Source organism: Lagenorhynchus albirostris, chromosome 11, assembly GCF_949774975.1.
Source record: "Lagenorhynchus albirostris chromosome 11, mLagAlb1.1, whole genome shotgun sequence".
Lineage (NCBI taxonomy): Eukaryota > Metazoa > Chordata > Mammalia > Artiodactyla > Delphinidae > Lagenorhynchus > Lagenorhynchus albirostris.
In genome coordinates, this window is record NC_083105.1 from 80,063,987 (window position 1) to 80,088,862 (window position 24,876).

Sequence of the window (24,876 nt, forward strand, 5' to 3'; positions counted from 1 at the left end):
ACTTGCAGTAAACCTTTCTCTGCTTCAAACTCCGACGTTTCAGTTTGTTTGGCCTCACCGTTCGTCGGGCACATGAACTTGTGTTAACAATATTAAGTGAGAAGATTGGAATGAAAAAATTACACAGTATATTTTAATTTTTTTAAAAAAGTGCTATATATGACTGAAGTAAAGGTCTAAGGGGAAACACACCAATATGTTTAAGTGGATATTTCTAGATTGCAAGATTATAAGTAATTACTTTTTAAATTCTCCAAATTTTCTCCAGAGAATGGTTAAACATTCTTATCTTAAAGAAAACTATAAAGAGCAAAAGATGAGGGACTTCCCTGGTGGAGCAGTGGTTAAGAATCTGCCTGCCAATGCAGGAGACACAGGTTTGAGCTCTGGTCTGGGAAGATTCCACATGCCATGGAGCAATTAAGCCCGTGTGCCACATCTACTGAGCCCATGTGCCACAACTACTGAAGCCCGCATGCCTAGAGCCCGTGCTCCACAACGAGAGGCCACCACAGTGAGAAGCCCGCGCACTGCAACTAGAGAAAGCCCACGCGCAGCAACGAAGACTCAATGCAGCCAAAAATAAATAAATAAATAAAGTTATTTAAAATAAATAAATAAAAAGCAAAAGATGAAAGAAAAATGTTTTGTTCTAGAAGCTGAACAAGATTCATAGGGTAGCAGTTACAGAGAACTTCATGACAGCAGTCTGGCTATTAGCAGCAGCCTCACAAGAGAGAGAACCATCGGTGAGGATCAGTCTCCATCATCTTCTGAAGGATGCTTTAGAAATCCAGGGGTGATGGGAGGTTGAGTGAAACCATTGCTAATTAGCCCTAGGATTCTGATTCACAGGAGACCTCTAAGAACTATTGCCTAAAAAAATTTCATTTACACCAGCTAGTGGTTTTGACTTTCATGCCAGTTACTGTACCTTGCCTCTTATTCATTTGGCTGTGCTGTGGATAAATGAAGGTTGTATGTAGCTAAGGCTCAAATATACTCCCTTACATGTAGTTATTTCAGTTGGGTGACAAAAATATTTTTTTAGTTCCCTGATGACCTAGCTAGACTGAAACCAGCCTCTGTACCTCGAGACCAAATTAAATCTTGGAGACAGTTTTGGGTGAGGTAGAAAAGAATAGCTTTATTGCTGTGCAAGGCAAAGGGGTTCACAGTGGGCTAATGCCCTCAAAACCATGTGTCCCCACTTGGAGAGGGTAGTGAGAAGTTTTATAGTAATGGTTTAAAGAGGGCATGATCAGCTCGTGGACATTCTTCTGATCGGTTGGTGGTGAGGTAAGTAGGAGTCAGCATCATCAACCTTCAGGTTCCAACTAGTCTGGGGCCTATGTGCTTGCAGGGCAGCATACCATGGTTAATTGTTAATTTCTCCTACCTGGAGGGGGTTTCAGTATCTGCAGAACAGCTCAAAGATATTGCTGTGGGTATGCGTTGACGGGGAGCCAGGACCTTGCCCCAACCAGGCTGTACTATTGTTTCTCCTGACAGTTTGTTTCTCCCTGGTCTCACATCCCCTCCCTTTCCTCATTAGCAACTGCTTGAATCTGCCCTTTGAAACTCAGGGAAGGTCATGGAGGCTGAATGGAGGCTGTTTCCTGTAATTCAAGAAACGGGGACACAGAAAGCCTTTGTGCTCAGGAGCCCCACAGGGCCCTGCTCAGTATCAACCATGTTACCTTCTTTTATATTATATGGCTTTAAAAAAACCTACCTAAGTATTTCAGACAGTACAAGAACTGGATACAGTGTCCTAGTTGGTTTGGAACCACTTTCTTAGAACTGCTTACACTCAAGAATCTGGAACATCTCTCTTTATTCTAATTAGGTTTTATTTTGCTTAATTTTCCCATTTTTATATTGTTGGTAGGGGATACAGTATAAATTTGTATTAAAAATAGGATTTTTTTCCTTTCACTTTGCTCAATAACTTTGCCTTGATGAATAGTAAAAATTTATTTATTTTTTTTGTCTAGGAAATCTATGTGAAGGAGATTCACCTTCATTAAAATCTCATGGTCCTCTTATGATGTTGTTTTTCACATACAATGCCAGTTTGGCCATGAAAAAATTTTCTTTGAGATATTCTTTTCATATGTCTGGTAAGTCTATTACTTTTTTCATATTTGTTTTTGTGTATGTTTGTCTTATTGTGCTTTATTAGAAAATATGTGTTATCAAATAAAGAGACTTGAATTCTTTATTTCATTTGTCAGCTATAGGGGAGAAGAAAAAAACAATATTTAAGATTGTGATTTAAGATTGTGACCTCTGTGGAGGCCTCAAGCTAAACCTCCTTAAGGCATAAGATTGATCAGATTTTTCATTTTTTCTTACAACAACTAATAATTTTGTCTAGTTTTCTGTATACTTGGAGTATTGTAAAAATACAGTAGGAAACTTTTATCCCTAGCCTAAAAGTTTCAAGTAATTTTTCTATTTTGAAATTCATTTCCTTAATGTACTAATATCAAGAGTAATTGATTCTTTTTTTAACACTTGTTTGGTGGATAGTTCATATATATTAGTTGTAGCCAGATTATTGAAAAATATGCTTTGCCCAACATTCCTATAGTTTTGGTGAAGGGATAGACAGCATTATGAAAATTGGAACTTTTGCAAATTATGGAAATTGGGTATCATGGAAAAAGCATTTGCAATTATGCTTAATTCTGAATAGTTATTAGAATTGCTCTAGTCCTTAAGATTAATCAATTCATACTCATTAAAATTGTTAATTGGAATACAATTGTAGAAACATTGCTACAGAAAACATTATATTTTTTAGTCTGATAATGTGAGAAATGTTGTATTGAGAACACAAAGAAGATTTGCATCAAGTTCAAATTATGTAAGTGAAAGTATACCATACGGGGCTAACATAAAATAGAATAAAATCTCACATTTAAGCCTTTAATTATTCAGACTATCAACAAATTGTTTTAAACTTATGCCAGGCCATGTTTAAAGCACTGAGGATTCACCAATGAGCAAGACAGTCCCTGCCCTAGAAGAGTTTACAGTCTAGTGGGGGAGATAGTCAGTAATCTGTAAACAGAGAAGGACAGAGACTGTTGCTTATCACCCAGTTCTGCCATGATTAAGCCACTGCAGTAGCTGATGGACAGTGTATTCTGTGCTTCAGAGGGAAGAAACTAAGGTGATAACAGGATGCTCTGTGCTTTGGAAAAGCAGGCTCCTTGCATAATTAGATGTATATCTCAGGAAGAATTTTAATGAACCCAGATTTTGCATTTTCCCATACACAGAAAAGCACTAAAATCATTAACTTTAGATCTCTGTTCTTTGTGACTAGCAGTAGTGTTTTATCAAGACATGTGCTTGACTGCACATATAACCTAGCCAAAATCACATTTAAGCTGGCTTCTCCCCCTACCTCTTTGGAACAGCTTCCTCAGAGCTACTGAGTGGTTGTCCTCAGTAAGACCCTGAGTAAAACAAACTCATAGCTCTTAGGTTGTGCATTTTTCTTTCAGTCAACTAATCAAATAATCTCAGAAAAATATAGAGTGAAAAAACAACTATATTAAGTTTTGAAGGAGATAATCTTATTTAGTTCGGTAAAGGATGGGCGTGAAATTCTAGGAAAACTTTAATTTCTTTGTTCTCTTACAGCAAAACACCTTTTTTTTTTTTGCAGTACGTGGGCCTGTTACTGTTGTGGCCTCTGCCGTTTCGGAGCACAGGCTCCGGATACGCAGGCTCAGCGGCCATGGCTCATGGGCCCAGCCGCTCCACGGCATGTGGGATCTTCCCGGTTCGGGGCCCGAACCCATGTCCCCTGCATCGGCAGGCGGACCGTCAACCACCACGCCACCAGGGGAGCCCAGCAAAATACCTTGAAATGTATTTCTACTCACTGTCTACCCTTTTACCCTTTCATTTTTTCTTGAATCTATTCCCATAAGCCTTCCTTTCTTACCATTCCCCAGTGTTCTTGCCAAAGCTACCAGTGACCTCCAAAGGTTCAGATCCAACTGTCACTTCTCAGTCCTAATAGCTGCATTTGGCACGGATAAGCTCTTCTTCCTTCTGGAGTTTCATTTGTCATGGGCTCCAGGAAACCACTGTTTCTTGGCTATCCTCTTACTTCACTGGTCTCCTTGGAGTCTCTTGGCTGGTTGCACCTCCTTTTCTCTACTATTAAAAGTTGAGGTGTCCCAGGACCCAGTCCTTGACTTTCTTTTCTTCTCTGCCTGTAGTCACTCTTAAATGATCTCACCCAATCCCTGGTTTTAAATACCACTTTACACAGATAACTCCCAAAGTGTATCTCCAGTCCCAACTTCTTTATTTATTTATTTATTTTTTTGGCGGTTCGTGGGCCTCTCACTGCTGCGGCCTCTCCCATTGCGGAGCACAGGCTCCAGACGCGCAGGCTCAGCGGCCATGGCTCACGGGCCCAGCCGCTTTGCGGCACGTGGGATCCTCCTGGACCGGGACACGAACCTGCGTCCCCTGCATCGGCAGGCGGACTCTCAACCACTGCGCCACCATCTGAACTACAGTGCTATTATCCAATTGCCTCCCTCTTCATTTGGATATCTAATAAGCATCTCAAACTTAACATGACCAGAATTCAAGTCTTGATTTCCTACCCCTGTCTCCAAATTCTTCCTCCACTAATCTTCCCCACTTCAGTAGATGGCAACTACAGTTTAATAATTAATTGCTCAAGCCATTATCTTGGTCATCTTTGACTTTTCTTCTCACATCTCTCATTGGATTTAGTTAATCTGTGGGCCTTCAGCAAAACTGATCTGGGATCCAACTACCTCTCAACATCACTATGACATTCTGATACAAGCCTTTTTTTAGTCTGTTTTACTCATAACAGCCAGAATAATCATTTTAAAAAGAATAATTCAGATCACGTTACTCCTCTGCTTATAATCTTTCAATATTTTCCCTGCTCACTCTTAGTAAAAGTCCTTACAGTGACCTATAAGATTCTACATGATCTGGCTCTTGGCTACCTCCTTGACTACTTCTCCTGCCATTTTCCCCAGCACTCACTCTACACCATCCTTCCCGCTGTTCCCCAGACACACCAAGCATGCCGCATGGCTGTTATCTCCAAAATGTACAACATGCCTAGCAAATAGATGATGTTCAAGAATTGTTTGAATAAAGGAAATGACATCCTAGCTGGGGTAGATTAGTGAGTAGAGAGTAAGGAGGTAGCTCCCTATCTAATAAATGGGTAAGAAATACATCTGTTTTGCTTATAGAAATCCCTTTGGCTTAGAGCTAAAAGATGAATAGAAGTCAACTCAGCAGACTTCGTACACATGTTCAATTTCTGTTTTCAGATAAACATAGAAAAGCTTTAGTGCAGACATTTTTCTAACAACAGCAGAAATGTAACAGATTTACCCCATGTGTGAGGTTTGTTAAAGATCTGACTCATCATTCATATTCTTGAGATTACAAATTAAAATATATCAGTAGAAATTGTTATATCTATGTGAGTAAAATATATAAAACCATTAAAATGTATGTGCAATATTTAGTAGTATGGAAAAATATTCACAATTGGGGGGTAGGGGAGGTTACAATGGTGTAAAATGAAATACAATTAAATGTATATACTATAGCTTAGGAAAAAGCAGGAGTTACATTAAAATATGAGTATTGGTTATAGGATGGGACTACAGGAGACTTTTATTTTCTCCTTTGAAATCTGTTTTTTTTTTTTGAAATTTTCTACAATGTAAATGTATCACTTAAACAAAAGAATAAAATATAAAGTATTAAATAGGATATATTGACCTTGAATATTCTCTTATTCTAGATTCTGTGAAAGGAAAAATTAATGGTAAAGAGGATAAAGGAGGTAAGGAATTGGCTTCATTGTCTTGGCTTTGTTTACCTGATATTATGGAAATAAGAGTGAGGAATATCTTTGCTGCTAAACGCTGTTTAGGAAGAAGTATACTCTGGCTGCTATCAAAAACTTTCAAGTGTTGTGTCCTTATTCTATTTGCTTTATAGTGAAATATGGACTTGTACTAGTTTTCTGAGTGTCAAACTTTGGGGGTGGTGGAGACCTGGGTCAGATCACGGAGTAGAGAGTAACAAGGTAGCGCCCTATCTAATTAATGGGTAAGAAACACGTTTTGTTTATGGGAGTTTCCCTAACAATTTTAATTCTATTATTCATTAACATTCTTTCCATATATTTTATGTCTTTCAGATTGTGCATGTATCTCTCTCTCTTTTTCTTTTTTGGCTGGGCCATCGCATAGTGAAACAAAAATGATAAGATTATTGATGAAGTAAATGTTTTTGGATGACATTAACTTTAGGTTGGGTAATACCTAGAGCATTTGGAGTAAACCCAAAATGTCACTGAATTCCTCAATTCTCTTTTTGGTGTAGTAGCCCCTTGGCCCTTGTAAACCTTCATATCCTCGTTTCAACTATTTGAGAGTAATCCAAATTTCCCTACCAAATAAATGATTGTAATTTGAAGTGTAGGCTGAATTTTAGGAGTGTTTAATTTACTCGGGGATTTAGAAGATTGTGTGCTAAAAATGAGCAACAAAACTACATTGAAATGTAGATATGGTTGACTTAGTGGTTCACAGTTTGTGAATTAAAGTCAAAGAACTTTAACCTGTCTTCTTTTGGGAGGTGTCAGTTTTTCAAAACAAGTCATTTAAACCCTGTGTCACCATACATAAGAAGCTATGGAAGCAAAAAAAAATAGTGATAGAACTTTATAAAAGTACACTATAGTTTAGGTTTTAATGACCTAGTTGTAGACATTAAAACCAGATCCTTCATTATTGTATTAAATGTTTTTTTTTTCTTTTTGCCTCAAGGATGTCCAGTATTGGATTTGATTCCAGTTAGCTCTATTGAGATCACATCTCCCAATTATCCTAACATTTATCCTAACATGCTGAACTGCACTTGGACTTTTTATTCTATGTCAGGAAATAAAATGAAAGCAGTGATTAAAGGCTTTATAACAGAAGAATCTTGGAACTGTGAATGGGATTACTTCAATATTTATGACGGACCAGATCAGCAATCAAGATTACTTGGTAAACTGAACTTTCTTAAATGTCCTGCACTGAGTGGCATTCATATAAGCATTTATATAATCATATATATGGAAACCATGACCTATATTTGCCTTTAGAATGATATCGTTTGTTGTCAGTGATTCTCCATCAGATCCTTCATCAGAATCCTGAGTATTATTGAACACAATGGGATGAGCATGAGGCCGTACTCACTGGATCTTGACCTTTAACTCCAGCTCTTTTTGATTTCATCCAGTGATTCCTATCTCATTTTACCATTAGGGAGCACACTAATTTTGTTTTTCTCAGGAGGTCATATGTTTTAAGAGGTTTTATTTCCTAAACTTCATTTTTAGGTAACTTTTTGAAATTTGATTACTCAGGTTTCATCCTCACAGTAAAGGTGGTTAGACCCAGCATAAATTATTAAAAGGTAAAGGTCAATTAACTTGAATAATCTTTGGAGATTTATTGACCACATGGTGTCTACCATGTTTGGATGTCAGGCAATATCTTGTTCTAAGACTGACTCATAGAGGGAACTTTTCCAAAGATTTTGTAATTCGATATTGTATCATCTTCTCCAATCTCCAACCAGTTCTGCCAATCAGGACACCATTACAATCCACCTATCACAAAGGGCAAGAGGAGAGGTTTTTTTTTTTTTTTTTAATTTTTATAAATTTATTTATTTATTTAATTTTTGCCTGTGTTGGGTCTTCGTTGCTGTGCGGGGGCTTTTCTCTAGTTGCAGCGAGCAGGGCTACTCTTTGTTGTGGTGTATGGGCTTCTCATTGCGGTGGCTTCTCCCATTGCGGAGCACGGGCTCTAGGCACACGAGCTTCAGTAGTTGTGGCATACGGGCTCAGTAGTTGTGGCTCATGGGCTCTAGGGTGCAGGCTCAGTAGTTGCGGTGCATGGGCTTAGTTGCTCCATGTGGGATCTTACTGGACCAGGGCTCAAACCCGTGTCCCCTGCATTGGCAGGTGGACTCTTAACCACTGCGCCACCACGGAAGCCCCAAGACGAGAGTTTGTTTGTTTGTTTGTTTTTGTGGTACGCAGGCCTCTCACTGTTGTGGCCTCTCCCATTGCGGAGCACAGGCTCCGGACGCGCAGGCTCAGCGGCCATGGCTCACGGGCCCAGCCGCTCCGTGGCATGTGAGATCTTCCCAGACCGGGGCACAGTCTCTCAACCACTGAGCCACCAGGGAAGCCCCAAGAGGAGAGTTTTGATGCTATCTTTTTCCAGGGACCTTAACCACTCCTATGATATTCTAGGATTTATAACTCCAGTAAGTTCAGCAATGTGCTTTGAAATTCCAAAGTTATCTAAATTTTTCTTATCAACGAGTTTGGTTCCTGCCAAGGATCCTAAAGCAATTGAGAGTATGGAGGCGGAGGAGATACAAAATATCAAGCTATCAGTTCTCCATAAGATTAATATGAGGTGTCTATAGCATCCAACCATACAACCCTAACTCTTGTGAATGCCTTTCAACCAGAGACCCTTGGAACATACCTGGAGTTGAACAAGTTAGATTTATTACTCATTGTGGAGAGGGAAAACACATATCCTGGAAAACCATGCGTTGTTAAAAGGGTGGTAGAGAGAACCTATTACAGTACTTAGGCTTTGGTTGGGTAATTTTGGAGAAGGTCTAGAGAAGTGGACCTTGCTCTAGATTGCTTGCAGGAAGTGGGGCAATTTTATGATTGGGTATATCAATCATAGGGAGCCCTGACTAGAGTAAGGATAAAACTGTAATTGGTAAAGACGTAGCAAGCTCTCATTTCAGCCATGAGAGGTCAATGTTTGATATCTTTGTTGGTTACAGATGACCTTGTTTTTGTCTCATTTTATCATAGATTCAGAGTCTTGTCTGATGTTGATGTCCTGTGAGACTGTTTATGTCCAACAGGAGAACACAGTCCAGCTGTGAGTGTTGGACCAGTTCTTGGATGTCAGGGCTGCATTTCTCTTTCTCACTCTTTAGTATTCCTCAACCTGACAACATTATTCCTCTTTAAAAGTTCTGGTTAATCAAAAATTCATGGGTGTCAAAAGATTACAAATGAGACAACTAATATTTCTATAATTAGCTTATACAATTCTATATAAAAGTGAGGACACTATCACTAGTTTGCTAGTTTATACAGTTTTATTTCATATACTTTTATGTACTTATATAGTTTTAGTTCAGTGAAATATGCAATTTCTATAAGCATTGTTAAACTGTTGAACACTGAGCCCCATTGCTACTCTCCCAGCTAGTTAGAAGGGCTAGCCCATATGTGTAACCACATTGTCTATATTCTCTTAGTTATCTTTTCTTACTACATCTTTTTGCTCACCTAAATAGAATTTATCAGTTTTTAGCTAGTTTTTAATTATTTCTGTGAATGTAAATGGAGTGGTACACAGCCTCCAAGTTGTTTTCATTGCAATGCTTTTATAATATTTTAATGAAAAGAACTTAGCAAAATTAACATTCATCTGGTCTTCCTCCTTCCATTTACCCCATGAAGGTAAGACATCAGTAACCGGTAAACACCATATTAAACGTACAGGTTAAATTCATTCATGACGGAGCATTTTCTAATGTGATAGGCACCTTGAAGAAACAATGGTAAACAATTCAGAAATGATCACTGCCACCTTCTTTTGGGAAGACAGATGATAAAGAAGAAGAAAACTAGTAACAGTATTTAACAATAAATAACAATCAAATAATTATTGATTGTCAACGTAATCTGAAGGAAATAAGTTGCAGCAGAAGTATGGAATAATAGTGGGTAAACAGTTGCTTTAGTTAATATGGTCACAGAAGATTCAAAGAATGAAAAGGAAACAGCCAGGCAAGGCCAGAATAGCAGGTACCAAGGTGTCTAGCACCTATCTGACCTTACCTCCTACCATTCTCCCTCTCCTTCACCCAAAACCAGGCACACTGGCTTCTTTATCCTTCCTCAGACTAACCGACCATATTCCTGCTTGGCCCCAAGGTGACTTCAAGGTTCACTTCCTCAGTTCATTCAGGTGTCTGTTCAAATGTTACCTAATCTAAGGCCTCTTCTATCACACAATCTAAATAACCCTCCTTCCCTTTTCCTTCTTGGCATTTATCATGACCTGGCAGCGTATATATCAATATTTATTTGTTTAGAATCTGTTTCCCTCCACCAGAATGAAAATTTCCTGAGAGCAGAACTTAGTCTCTTGTTCACTGCTGTATCTCCAGTGTCTAGAGCACTCCTAACACTTAGTAAATATTTGATGAAAAAATAAGTGAGAAAATGGCCTTGCAGGTGGGAAGAGCTTGGTAACTTGGGAAACTGTCAGAGGTCAGAGTTGCTGGAGATTGAGTGAGTACAGACAGGAATGAGGTGAGGTTGTAGAAGATGGAGGCTTTGCCTAGTTGTGCAGCTCAGGTTATGGTAAGGAATTTGGATTTTATGCCAATCCAATGGGAGGTCATTAAAGGTTTTTGACAGGGGAGTAAGTTGAGGGCTGCTATGACTGCCATGTTGGGAGTGGATTTTAGGGTGACAGGGTGAATTATGTCTGCAGCTATGAGGCTATCATGGTAATCTAGACCTACACTAATCCATGTTATAATCCATGTCTAATCCATGTTGTCATTTAAATTCAAATTAGTTAAAATGAAATGAAATGTGGTATTAGCCATACTTCAAGTGCTCAATTACTACATGTAGTTTACCACACTGGACAGCACTCATATTAAACTTTACATCATTGCAGAATGTTCTATTAGTACTGTTTTAGGTAATAGATAATGTTGCCTTGAAAGAGGATGGCAACAAAGGAGTACAAGTGACGTGGACAGATCTGGAGATAGAACTGATAGGATTTCTTGATGGATTGAATGTGGCATTAAATCTGCAGGCCAAGGATGGCTCCTAAGTTATGGTATGAGGTTTTTGGAGGTGGTGGCATTTACAGAGATGGGAAATACTAGAGGGAGAAATAGATTTGTGGGGAGAGATCTATCCATGTTAAATTTTTAATGACATGATACATCTAGCTTGAGTTAGCAACAGGGAGCTAGAAGTAGAACTCTTAAAGTTTGCGCTTGAGATATAAATTTGAGAGTTGTCGGCTTCCTATAAGTTTCCTTAAGTTATTCATTCTCTGACTTCATCAATTTCCTCTATCATTCTCATCAGTTGCAAACACATTCTAGTATTACCCATAATTCAAAACAAAACAGAACAAGAAATTTAGCTGTTGCCCCATTTCTCTGCTTCTGACAGCAAAATCTCTCACTTTCTTAGAGGGTGATGGATATAGAAAGTTTATGGGATTAATGGCGAGAAGGTCATGGAGAGAGCAACAATTACAGCAGGGAAATACTAATGGATTAGGATAGATAGGAGTGGTGATTTAGAAAGTAGGATGTTTGAAATCAAAATTTCAGAAATCTCAAATGATTACAGAATTTCAGAGCAGTGTTGGTAAAGAATGATAAGATAAAAGAAATAAGTTCCCTTGTGTGGTCAAATTTAGGGTTGGCACTGAGCTGGCATTCACTAGCTCAGTCTTACAAATCGTCATAGTCAATGTCCAGTCTGTCTGGCTGTTGCTCCTGCCACACTGGCTATTAAATATCATCCTTGGTCAAGCAACAATTTTAAGGAAAATTAACAAACTGGAACACAGAACACAATGGCCAGGATGCTGAAGGGTGTGGACACCTGGGCATGTTTATCTTGGAGAAGAGAGAAGGATCATAATTTCTCCCCTTCAAATATTTATGGAATTCTCATAGAGACTCTCAGGCCAGGTATGAAACTTGTTCTGCCTAGTAATATCTAATAGTTATTGAATGTTTACCATTATTCAGGCATAGTCTTAAGAACTTATAACTCTTAATCTTAATAGTCATATGGAGGTAGGTTACATTATCCTCATTTTAAATATAAGGAAACACAAATATATTGAGTAACTTGCCTCCAATGACATAACTAGTAAGTAGAGAAAGTTGGATTAAAGCCCAAGCACTCTGATTCAAACACTTATATCCTTGGCCAGTCCACTAACCATGTGGCCATCATTACACTGATGCCTTTTTTTTTTGTTTGCAGTACGTGGGCCTCTCACTGTTGTGGCCTCTCCCGTTGCGGAGCACAGGCTCCGGATGCGCAGGCTCAGCAGCCATGGCTCGTGGGCCCAGCCGCTCCGCGGCATGTGGGATCCTCCCGGACCGGGGCAGCAACCCGTGTCCCCTGCATCGGCAGGCGGACTCTCAACCACTGCGCCACCAGGGAAGCCCATACTGATGCCTTTTGATTCAACATGAGCAAGAACTGTCAAGCAATTAGAACTGTTCAAAAAGAGAAAATGCTCATAAGTTCCATGTAATATCTTCAAATCCAGGTTTCACATGTCCAAGGGTATTTTAGAAGGAACTCCGTGTTAGGGGCTTCCCTGGTGGCACAGTGGTTAAGAATCCGCCTGCCAATGCAGGGGACATGGGTTCAATCCCTGGTCCGGGGCAGATACTACATGCCACAGAGCAACTAAGCTTGTGTGCCACAACTACTGAGCCTGCGCTCTAGAGCCTGCGAGCCACAACTACTGAAGCCCGTATGCCACAACTACTGAAGCCCACGTGCCTAGAGCCTGTGCTCCACAACAAGAGAAGCCATTGCAATGAGAAGCCCGCTCACCGCAACTAGAGAAAGCCTGCACACAGCAACGAAGACCCAACGCAGCCAAAAATAAATAAATTTTAAAAAAATTTAAAAAAGAAGGAACTCGACGTTATATGAAAGATTGAACTAAATTATCACTAAGATTCTATATTTAACCTAGTTCCTTACTTCTCATTCAGCCACCCATCTTAAACCTACACATTTTGTAAATGTGTTATCTGCATTTCTATCTAAGCCATTAATAGAAATACTGTACTTCGCAAAACCAAGGATAGAACCATTTTCATACCATTAAGACCTTCCCTTCAGGTTAACATTGTATGGTTATTTAATCAGCTGTGAAACTTCCTAGTCATATAATTATCCACTTACATTTTATATCTGTTCACAGGGACATCATAAAGTACTCTATTAAGTGCTTCACTGAAATCAAGATTCATTAAGTTTATCTCATTCTCCCTAGCCACCATCTAATTAACTCTTTCCAAAAATTAAATTAGGTTAATTTAATATGGCATGTAAAGGAACACATGCTGGTTGCTCGTGACCACTGATTCCTTCTTCAAGTGTTCAAAACCCATCTGTCTAATAATTTGCTGTAAAATTTTGCTGAGGTTTATTTTTATTTAACAAACACTTATAATGCTTCATAAATATAACTTCATATAATTCCATGTGAGTATTTTTTTAATCTCCATTATACAGATGAGAAAATTGAGGCAGAGAGATAGGTTAAATAACTTGCCTAGGGCTATATAGCTAATAAATGGCAGAACTAGCCCAAACCAGTAGTTTGGATATAGAATCTGAGCCTGTAAGGACTAAGCTACACTACTTCACTGATACAATACTTTGGAAATCCTCTAGCCTCCTTGTTTTTCTCTGTCTCCTACGCATCCCCCTCTGCCAACTCCCAATCTCCTTTCTGAAAAACAGAGTAACATTTTCCCATTTCCATTATTTTAAAACTTCCAGAGTGTTAGCTGACTCTATGCAGAATGCCTTTACTTGACATGGTGCATCCCAAAAGTTCCCCATCACATCCAATTCACCAGATTCTCTGAGCATTAAGAATGATGTAGAGATTAACTATTGCCCTATTCCCCATCTTTCTCAGATGTCTTAGATAACATTATCTTTAAGAGAAATCAGTAGTGTATCATTGTTTTATCTTGAGATAATTTAAGTTACAGCCTGTACAGATAAATTACAGCAAATGGCCTCTCACTATCAGGACCGTCTTTGTGACAACTTTTGTGTTTCTGAATTAGGAAAGGATCATCATTAGTCTGTATTTAGGCAGCCTGTGTGTCTTAGTCAGTTTTGGCTACTATAACAAAAATGCCATAGTTTGGGTAGCTTAAATAACAAACATTTATTTCTCACAGTTCTGAAGACTAGAAGTCCAAGATTTGGTGTCTGGTGAGGGCTTGCTTCCTGGTTCATAGCCATCTTCTTGCTATATCCTCACATGGCAAAAAAAAAGCTGGGGGGGGGGTGGTTTGAGAGCTCTCTGGGGTCTCTTTTATAAGGGTTTATAAGGCTCCACCCTCATAATCAAATCACGTCTCAAAGGCCTCACCTACTACCATCACATTGGGGATTAGGGTTTCTACATATGAACTTTGGGAGTATGCAAACTTTTGGTCCATCGTGCTGTTCCATTACTTCTATTTCTCTGTCCATTTGTCTTCATCGAAATGCCTCTACCTATCCTTATGACCAAAGATTGCCATATAATTATATATCATTTCCAAAGCAATTGCTAGCCCAGTCTTTTCCCTTTATCTTTTAAAATCTATACCCTTTTATCGTTTCAATCAAATCATGAATTTCATCCCACAAATCTTGCTCTTACATTATTGATAATCATTCCTTTGTCAAGATTTGTTTGGAATTTAATGTCCCCTCTCTCTCTTCTCCCTCCTTTACCTATGTAACTACACAGGAAAAGTATTTTAATTATCGAGTATATCTCGCATTGCAGCTCATTTATGTGGCTCCAAGAAAGAATTTGTCTTGATATCCAGTGGTGCTTACCTAACTGTGAATTTTAAGACTGATGAATCTGTGGGAGAAAGAGGTTTTAAACTTACTTTGGAAGATATGACTCAGAAGCAATCACAGAAAAGCAGTATTGGGATCCAACTGCCTATTAATGGTAAGAAATTGTTTTAAAACATTTATTAAAGCAGGTACCATATATGCCTTAAAGTAGAACCTGGGGCCCACTGATTTAGGAGTCACTGGTAGTCGGTCACCTTGCTCTAATACTAAAAATAGGATAACTTCATTTCCAACCATTCCTTAAGGCATGAGAATTTGGTGATTCAGGTAGATCATGTGAGGTAATAAGGTTAATTGGGGTGAGTATGTGTCTATATGTGTGTATGTTATTTTTATTTAAGAAATAATGATAAACATAAAAGTCAGTCAGTTGCTATTTAAAAGATCCACTGGGGCCATTCAGGCTGAAACAAGGGTAGAGTTCAGTGTGTTTCCATGTCTCTGTTAACATATTTTTTATTAAGTAACTGCCTCCCCACCCCCATGAAGAGCCCTCAAAAGGAATATTTTAGCTGAACCTATACTAACTTCTCTGCATAAAATAGAAACAAATGTGCTGATTTTTATCTACTTATCCTATCTAATTTTAAGCTAGAATTCCATTAGTTGTGCTTAAGACTAAGAAACCTAATGAATCTATTATTAGGAGATTTTCTTGATTGGAGTATAATTGCAGGAAGAATTTAATCCGTGTGAATGCAAAGTTCTTTTTGATGTCGCTCTATCTTTCCTAGGATAGTGGAATGAATGGGCTCTCCTAAGAGTCCTGGATTTGAGCTGTAGACTACTGAACCACATCACCCTATAGGTGTGATTTTTAATTGTTAAAGGGATGCTCGCCCAATTGACCCTTCTTCTGTGTCCATTGCTTTTGTCTTTCATCACTATATCTCTAAACTGACCCTTTATTCTCAGTAAAAATATTTAGCCTCATTTTTTTAAGTATTTTAAAGTAAGTTGAATACTAATAAAATATTGCTGTTATACATGTGTACAAACAGCCCAAAAGTCTGAGTTACTACATATAATGTGGATTACAAATGCAATAAAAAACATGCAGTAATGCAGTAAACCTTAATGCACTAAAAACATGTTTGAGTAAATACCTTTTGTGGGTTTTTTCTCCCTAAAATCTAGGATAATCTTAATTCTGAAGAGTCTGCATATTTTTTAGGCATATGTATGTAAAAGGAAGAGGGAATCCATGTGTTATACATATCTGAAAAGAAATTAGAAATGAGTTTTGACATAAGGATTGAATAAACACAAATCCACTATGCTAGAAACTTTTTGTTTTAAATAGATTTCTAGTGTAAAAAAAAAATCTCAAGTAAAGAATTCACAAGTGATTATATCTTATCATTCTGAAATTATATGGCTATGGAGAGGCTTAATTTTCTTTATATTTAAGTCTCTTGTTATTCCCTGGTAAATTTCTTTATAAATCTGAGAATGGAGTAAACACATTGGTAGAAATTTCCCCTATGCTTTTCCTTTATATAAACATTTTATTTTGAAGTATTTTGATGTGTCTAGATATGTTATACTGGGATAACACAAACAATGCCACAGAAAGAACAATTTCCAGTAATTTCATGATTAAGTGCAATACTTTTTTAAAAATTGATTTGTGTTCTGATTCGTCTAAAGACGTATATATTAATGCTTTAGTTAACTATTGATTTTTACTCATTTAAAAGCAATGGAAGAAAAGATGAGTCTCATCTCTTGCAAAGAATCCTAGTTTTGAACCTACAAAAGAAGTAAATGCCTCCATTCTGAGATTTTAATAGACTTTCACAAGTATTGCTATCTGATGTTTTGTTGTTACTTTTCTAAGGGCTAACAGTAGAAAACAATACCAGAAGACAGCCAGCCCAAGACAAATGTGGAATTCCTGTTGTTGACCCATTTCTCATGGAAGGATCTGAGAGGAATACAAACGTGTTGCCAGCCAAGCTTGGGAAGCCCAGGGTGGTTGGTGGCCGTGCCGCCCCTGCGATGTCGTGGCCCTGGCTGGTCAGTCTGCAGCACCAAGGACAGCATTACTGTGGAGGTGCTCTGATTGGGAGACAGTGGGTCCTGACAGCGGCACACTGCAACTTCAGGTGTGTGCCCAAGTGGTGCAGGGTTGGGGACAGCAGGGCGGTGCAGAGCTATTTGAGGGTCCACAGCGGGTGCACTCCTTCTGTTCTCCCCATGTCACAAGAAACATTAAGCATCAGCTCCCACTGATACAGTCCCCATCTTGCAAATGAATGAACGTGTTAGGTTTATGAAATTTTCTGTGCTTCACTAATACACTTACTACTAATAGCTTTTAATTTTAAAAGCAGCTTCCTGCCTCTAGGTATAATTTAATTAATAAGTAACTAACAACACCCGCCTATCCATAAAAATGAAGGTAATGATGTCTCAACATTTTTGCATCAGTCTCTCAGCATGGTGCCCAGAGCCGAGGGGCTGCTCAAATGTGGCTTCCTTTCCTCCTTGCTCTCCTCTATGGACTGTCTGATGATCAAACCCAGCCCTGAAATAAATATGTAAAGTTTCAAAGAATTTTAAAGAATGTCCTTTAAAGGAACTTTTTTTTTTTCTTTGACTTTATCTGAATCTTGGTCTCAATGTAATATGGAAATATCTGAAAACTCCTTCCTCAAAGGAGTCTTAGCTTGACGTTTTTAATATTATCTCCCAGAAGTAGTGAGACAGTTGACACTGTCATACAATGTCCCATAGCTGAATGAGTAGATATGACATTTTCAGGGTCTCTAAAATTGGCTTTATAATGAAAGCATCTGCTCAAATAACATGGTGAGCAGGAAGCTTCAATGAACCAAAACCTCAATTTCTTTAGTATTCCCCAAGTCTTACTTTTGATATAGCTAAATCACAAGAAGGCATCCTTATTAGGGCAGTTTTCAGACTTTCATGTGCTTAAACTTACCTGGGGAGTTTGCTATAAACAGAATCTTAGAATATTAATCCTGAAATTTGATTTGCTGAGTTATGTCTGGGATTCTGCATTCTTAATACACATGCCAGATTTAATGCATGTGGTCCCTAGACATTTCTTTGAGAAACATCGTATTAGGGAGTAGAGTCACTATAACTTTCAGGATAGTTTCAGTGACCATCACATAAGTACATCATATAATGCATAATGATTATAATACATAAAATCATTATCTTGAGGCATCATGAATCTTAATTGTCAAAAATATATTGTACTAAATCATTTTATTTGATGTTATGAAGGCAAGAAAGTAGATGCTTTAAACATTTTATCAAGGATTGAATTAATCAGAAACTCCCATTTTCTAAGAATTCAGGATAATAAGGATATTAATGTAGATTAAAAATTTTAAAGAAAGTTTTGGGGACTAGATTTTGGCAATAATATAACTGGAGTATAGAAGCAAAAAAAATGTTAAAGAATACATTCTTAGTAATTCTGAAAAGTGATGGCCTCATTAAAAGTGGTATCTATTTCCTCACTCTCTTTTCTTATGACAAGTACTGTCACAGACAACCTGGTAATAGGAAGAAGTTACTTGTGGAACACACGAGACAGAGATTTGATACCAGTGAAAGCTGTATATACTCACCCCAGCTTCACACAATTTCCTCCCAATGATGATATATGCTTGCTGCATCTGGAAAACCCTGTTGAACTAGGTCAGTATGGATAACTCTTTTCCATATTTTGAAACTTTTATCTTCCATCTTGCTTAGAAGTGCTGTATGTACTTTTGAAGTTAAATAATTATTTTAAAATTTTCTTACATTCTAAGATACTTTCTCTAAAAGCTGAAGTATCTGCATAAACATTTTACTGTTATGTGTATTTAATTGACAGAGGTCTAGAGAAGATTTCAGAGAAGTATGTTTTTAACTTTGTCCTATATATTCTCCTGAGACTCTTTATGTTCTATGAGGTTATCCCAAATACTTAGAACATCAGTTTGAACCACCAGATGTTTAATTTTCTGTGCCTTCATAACTTAGTAAAATCTTGGTTTTTAAAAAAAATGTTTACTTAAGCCAAAGCTAAGTGAAACTGAGGCATTGTTAATCCTGGCTCTGTCAGGAAGTAGCCATGTGATCTTGGGCATGTTATGTAACTTCTGTGACCTTAGCTTTATTGTTTGTAGAAAGGGAATGGCAGTAACCCACCTACCTACTTAGCACAGGTGAGCATTCAGTGGAAAGGTGTATTGGGGGGAATGTAACTAAGATCTGTGGATAGTTCTCACTTTCACACCCAAGCCTTTCCATGACATCACAGGGTTCTGGGACAGTTTTCTTCCTTTGCTCCAGTTCTCTCCTCTGTTTCTGCCTATAGACCTCCCCTTGTATGTCTTTTCGGTGCATTCATCCTACAAACCCCCAATCATGGTTCAATCTACCATTTGCTTTTCATGCTTTTAAAACTGAGTCAGTGAGAGCATTTAGAACAGTGCTTCTTAACCTTGACTACGCATTATCATCCTCTGAGTTGCTTTAAAAACAAAACAAACAAAACTATCAGCCCAGATACATTTTGGAACAATTAATTACAATCTCAGGATTGGAGCTCTGACATCAGTATTTTTTCTCTTTATCCTGCTTCTTAAATTTATTTTTAGTTAAACTTTCAATGCTGAGATAACTGTAGATTCACATGCAGTTATAGGGAATGGTACAGAGAAACCAAAGTACTTTTTAACCTGGTTTTCACGAATAGTAACATCTTGCAGGATTTGACATTGATATAGTTGAGATACAGAACATTTTTGTCACAGTAAGGATCGATACTGTTGCCCCTTTATAGCCACACCCATTTCCTTCCTCCCCACTCCACCCTCCCCACCCAGACTTCCGTCAACCACAAATCTGTTCTGTTTTTATAATTTTGTCAATTCAAGAGTGTTACATAAATGGAATTATATAATATGTAACCTTTTGTGATTGACTTTTTTCCTGGGCATAACATCCTGGAGCTTCATTTATGTGGTTGCAGGTATCAGTAGTGCATTCCTTTTAATAGCTGAGTAGTGTTCACAGTATGAATGTTTAACCACTCGTAACGTTTAACCATTCATTTGTTGAAGAATATCTGGGTGGTTTCTAGCTTTTAGATATTACAAATAAAGCTCCCACGAACATTTGTGTAAAGGTTGTTTCCTTTTTTTTTATTTAAATAATGCTGGATTGACTATCCTTATGTATACATTTTTCCAGGTCTATGATTGCCTTACGATAAATTTCTCGGAAGCAGAAATGCTGGATTTAGGGCATAACTGTTTTCAAGACTCTTGATGTATTTCTAAGTTATAAACACAGCTGGATGTGGAGTACAAGTCAATACATCCCCCCCCTCCATCCTGCCAAATGATGCAATCTGGCAATATCTGTCAGTTTTTAAAGTGTGTGCCTTGTGCTCCAGCAACTCAATCGTCCAGGAATACTGGCACAAATGCACAGATGCATGATCTCAGAAACTTGATGCAGCTTATAAGGGAAAAAATTAAAAGTCTAAATGTTTTCCAATGGGATTTAATAAATCGAGGTACATTCATTACCTGAATACTATATGCTATTAAAAAGAATGATGTAATAATGATGCCATGTAAATGGCATGATCATAATCTAGTAAATGAAGAATATCAGAATAAGAAAAATGGCTGATTAAAAAAATATGTTGTTAGTAGGAAAATGTTATTTAGCTCAAGGAAATTTGGGAGAAGATACAATAGAGCAATGATTATCTGTGAAGGCAGAATAACATAAGATTTGGCACACGCGTAGAGAGATGAGTAGGAAAAGAATAGACACGTTACAAACAGTTTTATGTAATTTTATTAAGAGATAGCAGTAAAAATAAAGAACATATCATTGATATAAACGGCCTATGACAGTAGATATGCTGACGCATTTAAGTATGTAAAAATCTGGATGAAAATGAAGTTAAATTGCCTGGGAAAAAGGGAAAACAAACACAAGAGCACTGCATTCAGTGTGTGTGTGTGTGTGTCATATATACACACAGACACACAAACCCATAATATTTATATATACACAGATTTTGGTGATAAGAAAAAATGTAAATGTTTAAATGTATAATGTATCAATATATTTTACAATAACCTGTGAAGATAGAATTAGATATAAAAATACTTTTTAGCTGTAAGAATACTTTAACAGTTAAATTGCTACGTGTTTTTCCCTGTTCTTCATATAACGTAGTTGAAAAAAGAAGACAATTATAGGGACTTCCCTGGTGGTCCAGTGGTAAAGAATCCACCTTACAATGCAGGGGATGCGGGTTCAACCCCTGGTCCGGAAACTAAGATCCCACATGCCACGGGGCAACTAAGCCCGTGTGCCACAACTACTGAGCCTGCGCGCCTCCACTAGAGAGCCTGCGTGCCACAAACGACAGAGCCCATGTGCCCTGGAACCCGAGAAAACCCACATGCCACAACTAGAGAGAAGCCCGCACGCCACAACAAAGAGCCCACGTGCCGCAACTAAGACCCGACACAGCCAAAAATAAATAAATAATAAAAATCTTAAAACGAAGACAATTATATTCTTCTCCACTCTCATCTCAAATTCAACAAGGTGATGTCCTGAAGGCACACAGGCAAAAAGACAGACGCACTTTAAAAAATGGTTATGGATGAGAAGCCCCACATTTCAGTGTAGGGCATGTGTTTCTGTTTTCCTAGGAGGATATGGAAATACCTGGAGCAAAGTGGTAACATGTATATTGGGATGATCCCCTCTGAGTAAATAATAGGTGGAATCTTCTGGAAGACTTATTAAATTACAGGGTTAGAAAGGGTACTGTTAGGTCAAAGTAGGTATTTTTAGAGCCATCACTGAAGAGCAAACAGTATAGACAATGTTAATATGAATCTTACGGACTAACTGATATTTGCGTTTTTCTTTCTCATCCTTTTAATTAGGAAAGTTTGTATCTCCAATCTGTTTGCCAGGGAAAGATGATAAAATAAATTTACTTTCCAAATGTATGACTGCTGGATGGGGAATAACTGAACCTCATCGTGAGTATATTTTATTACCTCTTCTAAGATTAGAATCCAAACAAATATATGTGAAGTCTGAGTATACTGTTTACTCATTTTCAATTTTTCTGTATTTTTAATAGGAATGATAGTGGAAAAATTTTTTCATAATGGACCTAAAGGTGACTGGTTGGGTTTTAGGCCATCATATTCATTAATGCAAGTTCACTGATACTTTTAAAAACTGTGTTGGTAAATGTCTAGTGATGTTATTACCTAATAAATATTTGTGTATGCACACACTCACACACATAATTGTTTTCACAACAGTGTAGATATTTCTATTGTGAAAACCCATACTTGAAGATATATGAGCCTATTCTTAAAGCTGTGAGGCATTTTTCTGAAATGATAGGCTGGTATAAAAGGTAAATGGGTAGATATGATATCACTTATATGTGGACTCTAAAATATGACACAAATGAACTTATTTATGAAACAGAAACAGACTCACAGACAGAGAGAACAGACTTGTGGTTGCCAAAGGGGGGGGGCAGGGGAGGGTTGGAGTGGGAGTTGGGATTAGCAGATGCAAACTATTATATGTAGAATGGATAGACAACAAGGTCCTGTTGTGTAGCACAGGGAACTATATTCAATATCCTGTAATAAACCATAATGGAAAAGAATATGAAAAAATATACATATGTAATAACTGAATCACTCAACTATACTTCAATTAAAAAAAAAGGTAAGTGGGTAGAAAGATTATGTGCAGATATTCTAGTCCATATAAAGATCAAACCCATGACTCTGGTCTCATATACACCCTATTCTGCAAATGAATTAACTACCTACAAATATCCAATAAACTAGTTATTTAGAATGCAATTTCAGTTGTCAGCTTCCAGTCAGTGTCAGCACTTAACCAGAATGTCTGCTCAGCAGAAGTCAAATCAAAAGAATGAGAATGTCGTGAAACCAATGAATTAAAGTATAGACTTAATATGTAAAAAATGTATATTGTTTGCTTTATCAACAACTGATTTGGGTGTAAACTTTGTCTTTTTTGCATAAAGTGATGTTTTTATATCTTCTGAGGACTATACTAAAGACAAAAGAACCCACATAAAATGTTTTTCATTGTTTCTGTTGTATAAGCCACTGTGGAGTGATTAGTTTTTTAGAAGTCACCTAACAGCATCACTATAGTGCTGAGAGGGGAGAATGGGTGGGATTTAACCCTCGGAGCCTGTGTATATATAAGGCTATTTTTGTTTTATCCTTTAATATCATTTGCCTATGTGTTTTTATTCCTTTTCTACTAGAAGATGAATTTCCTAAAACTGTGCAGCAGGCAAAGGTACCACTGATTAGTAGTACATCTTGTCGAAGCTACTGGGGACTGGATATTAAAAATACCAATATATGCGGAGGGGCTGCAGGATCATCGTCCTGTATGGTAATGAAGGCCTGCATTGATGAGGGCAGGAGTTTTCTTCTCAGTGTGTCTCATGAATGGGTGTTTGCTGACCATAAAAAGGTATAAATGTATGGTAGTTTTAAAATGAAAAGTGAGAGGAGTTAAGTACATTGCTAAATTGATGTACTGTGATTGCCAATTTGATATTTTTGTGGATTCTATTCTCAAAAGGAATTACTTGTTCAATTGCTAGGTTGAACTACGTGAAACTGATAACTTTAAACTGTTTTTGATCCACAAAAAAATGATGATTTCTTGTGGTTCAACTTCATAGCTGTATTAGGTAGCTCAAACTACCTACTTCCAGTAGCACTGAAAATATAAAGATGCTTTCACGTAACTCAAAACCATCATTTAGTCATTTATATTAGATGCTTGAAACTTTCTGCATGGCACAGTCTATTGTCAGCATAAAATAAATTTATGCTAAATGTTTCTTTCAGCCTTGCCTTGAAAATGTAGATTTTGATTTGATTCAGAGATCTGTAACATCAGCCAACTACCTCAGTGGTTGTAGTTCCCTATGCTGTTATGAGCAGAAATCAGAGATGAGAGTGACTTACACACTGTCGGATCATCCCCTGCAGTTGGGGGTTAGTGTCAGCCATGAATCGTGCAGCCAGGAGAATGAACTTCTCTTTTTGCTGGTTGCAGGGAGATTCTGGAGGACCACTGCAGTGTGCCCAGGATGGGCAGTACAAGCTCATCGGTATTGTGAGCTGGGGCAGCAGTAATTGCCATCCTGACGCACCAACGGTCTTCACCAGAATTTCTGCTTATAGAGACTGGATCACATCTGTCACTGGAGGAGAAGCATGATCACTGGAAGAGCAGCATGGTGGAATTGTGTTCCTAAGTGGGAAAGGAAATACATGACCGCCTACCTGAAAAATACGTCTCTTGTCATTGCTAAAAAACTCAATGTCACTTCCCCCAACCCTTGTCATTGAGGAGCTTGGATTTGGTGTGTACATACATTCAATATTAAACATTGGTCACAGAAAGCTAATGTTGGTTCATGCCTCCTGGGAACTTACAATCTTAAATGTCATTAATTTCAGGTCTAGTGTACCATGTACTGTATGTCAAATTTGAGTACCATCATATATACTTTTACTATTTTTTTAATTTGGTTAACATTGGAAGATATGGAGATGTTATTCACTCCATATAATTCTTTTTTTTATTTTAAAGATTCTTTTCTTTTAAGCTTTTAAAAAATTTTTATTTTATTTACTTATTTTTGGCTGCACTGGGTCTTTGTTGCTGTGCGTGGGCTTTCTCTAGTTGCACCGAGCAGGGGCCACTCTTCGTTGTGGTGCACGGGCTTCTCTTGTTGAGGAGCACAGGCTCTAGGCACACAGGCTTCAGTAGTTGTGGCACGTGGCTCAGTAGCTGTGGCACACGGGCTTAATTGCTCCGCAGCATGTGGGATCTTCCTGGACCAGGACTCGAACTGATGTCCCCTGCATTGCCAGGCAGATTCTTTTTTTTTTTTTTTAACATTTTTATTGGAATATAATTGCTTTACAATGGTGTGTTAGTTTCTGCTTTATAACAAA

The 24,876-nt window shown here is 37.8% G+C and overlaps 2 protein-coding genes across 2 annotated transcripts in view; both read left to right on the forward strand.

Moving 5' to 3' along the window:
* The window catches only part of OVCH1 (ovochymase 1), a 63,021-nt gene extending 52,021 nt beyond the window's left edge, over nt 1-11,000 (forward strand). Inside the window, exons 22-24 of the mRNA XM_060167068.1 lie at nt 1,587-1,684; nt 2,810-2,872; nt 10,863-11,000. Of these exons, the coding sequence (XP_060023051.1) occupies nt 1,587-1,684; nt 2,810-2,872; nt 10,863-11,000 (299 nt within the window). The remainder of the gene's footprint in view (nt 1-1,586; nt 1,685-2,809; nt 2,873-10,862) is intronic.
* Nucleotides 11,001-16,735: 5,735 nt separating this feature from the next.
* Nucleotides 16,736-24,133, forward strand: LOC132528586 (chymotrypsinogen A-like). The gene is made up of 5 exons (XM_060164451.1): nt 16,736-16,926; nt 18,336-18,496; nt 21,772-21,870; nt 23,160-23,293; nt 23,969-24,133. The coding sequence occupies exons 1-5, from the start codon at nt 16,736-16,738 to the stop codon at nt 24,131-24,133; spliced, it is 750 nt and encodes a 249-aa protein (XP_060020434.1).
* The last annotated feature ends 743 nt before the right edge of the window (nt 24,134-24,876 follow it).

Coding starts and splice junctions, on each gene's coding strand:
- LOC132528586 (XM_060164451.1), top strand. CDS start 16,736: ATGGAAGGATCTGAGAGGAATACAAACGTGTTGCCAGCCAAGCTTGGG. Junction 16,927..18,335: donor GCGGCACACTGCAACTTCAG/GTGTGTGCCCAA, acceptor TCTTATGACAAG/TACTGTCACAGACAACCTGG. Junction 21,871..23,159: donor GGGAATAACTGAACCTCATC/GTGAGTATATTT, acceptor CTTTTCTACTAG/AAGATGAATTTCCTAAAACT.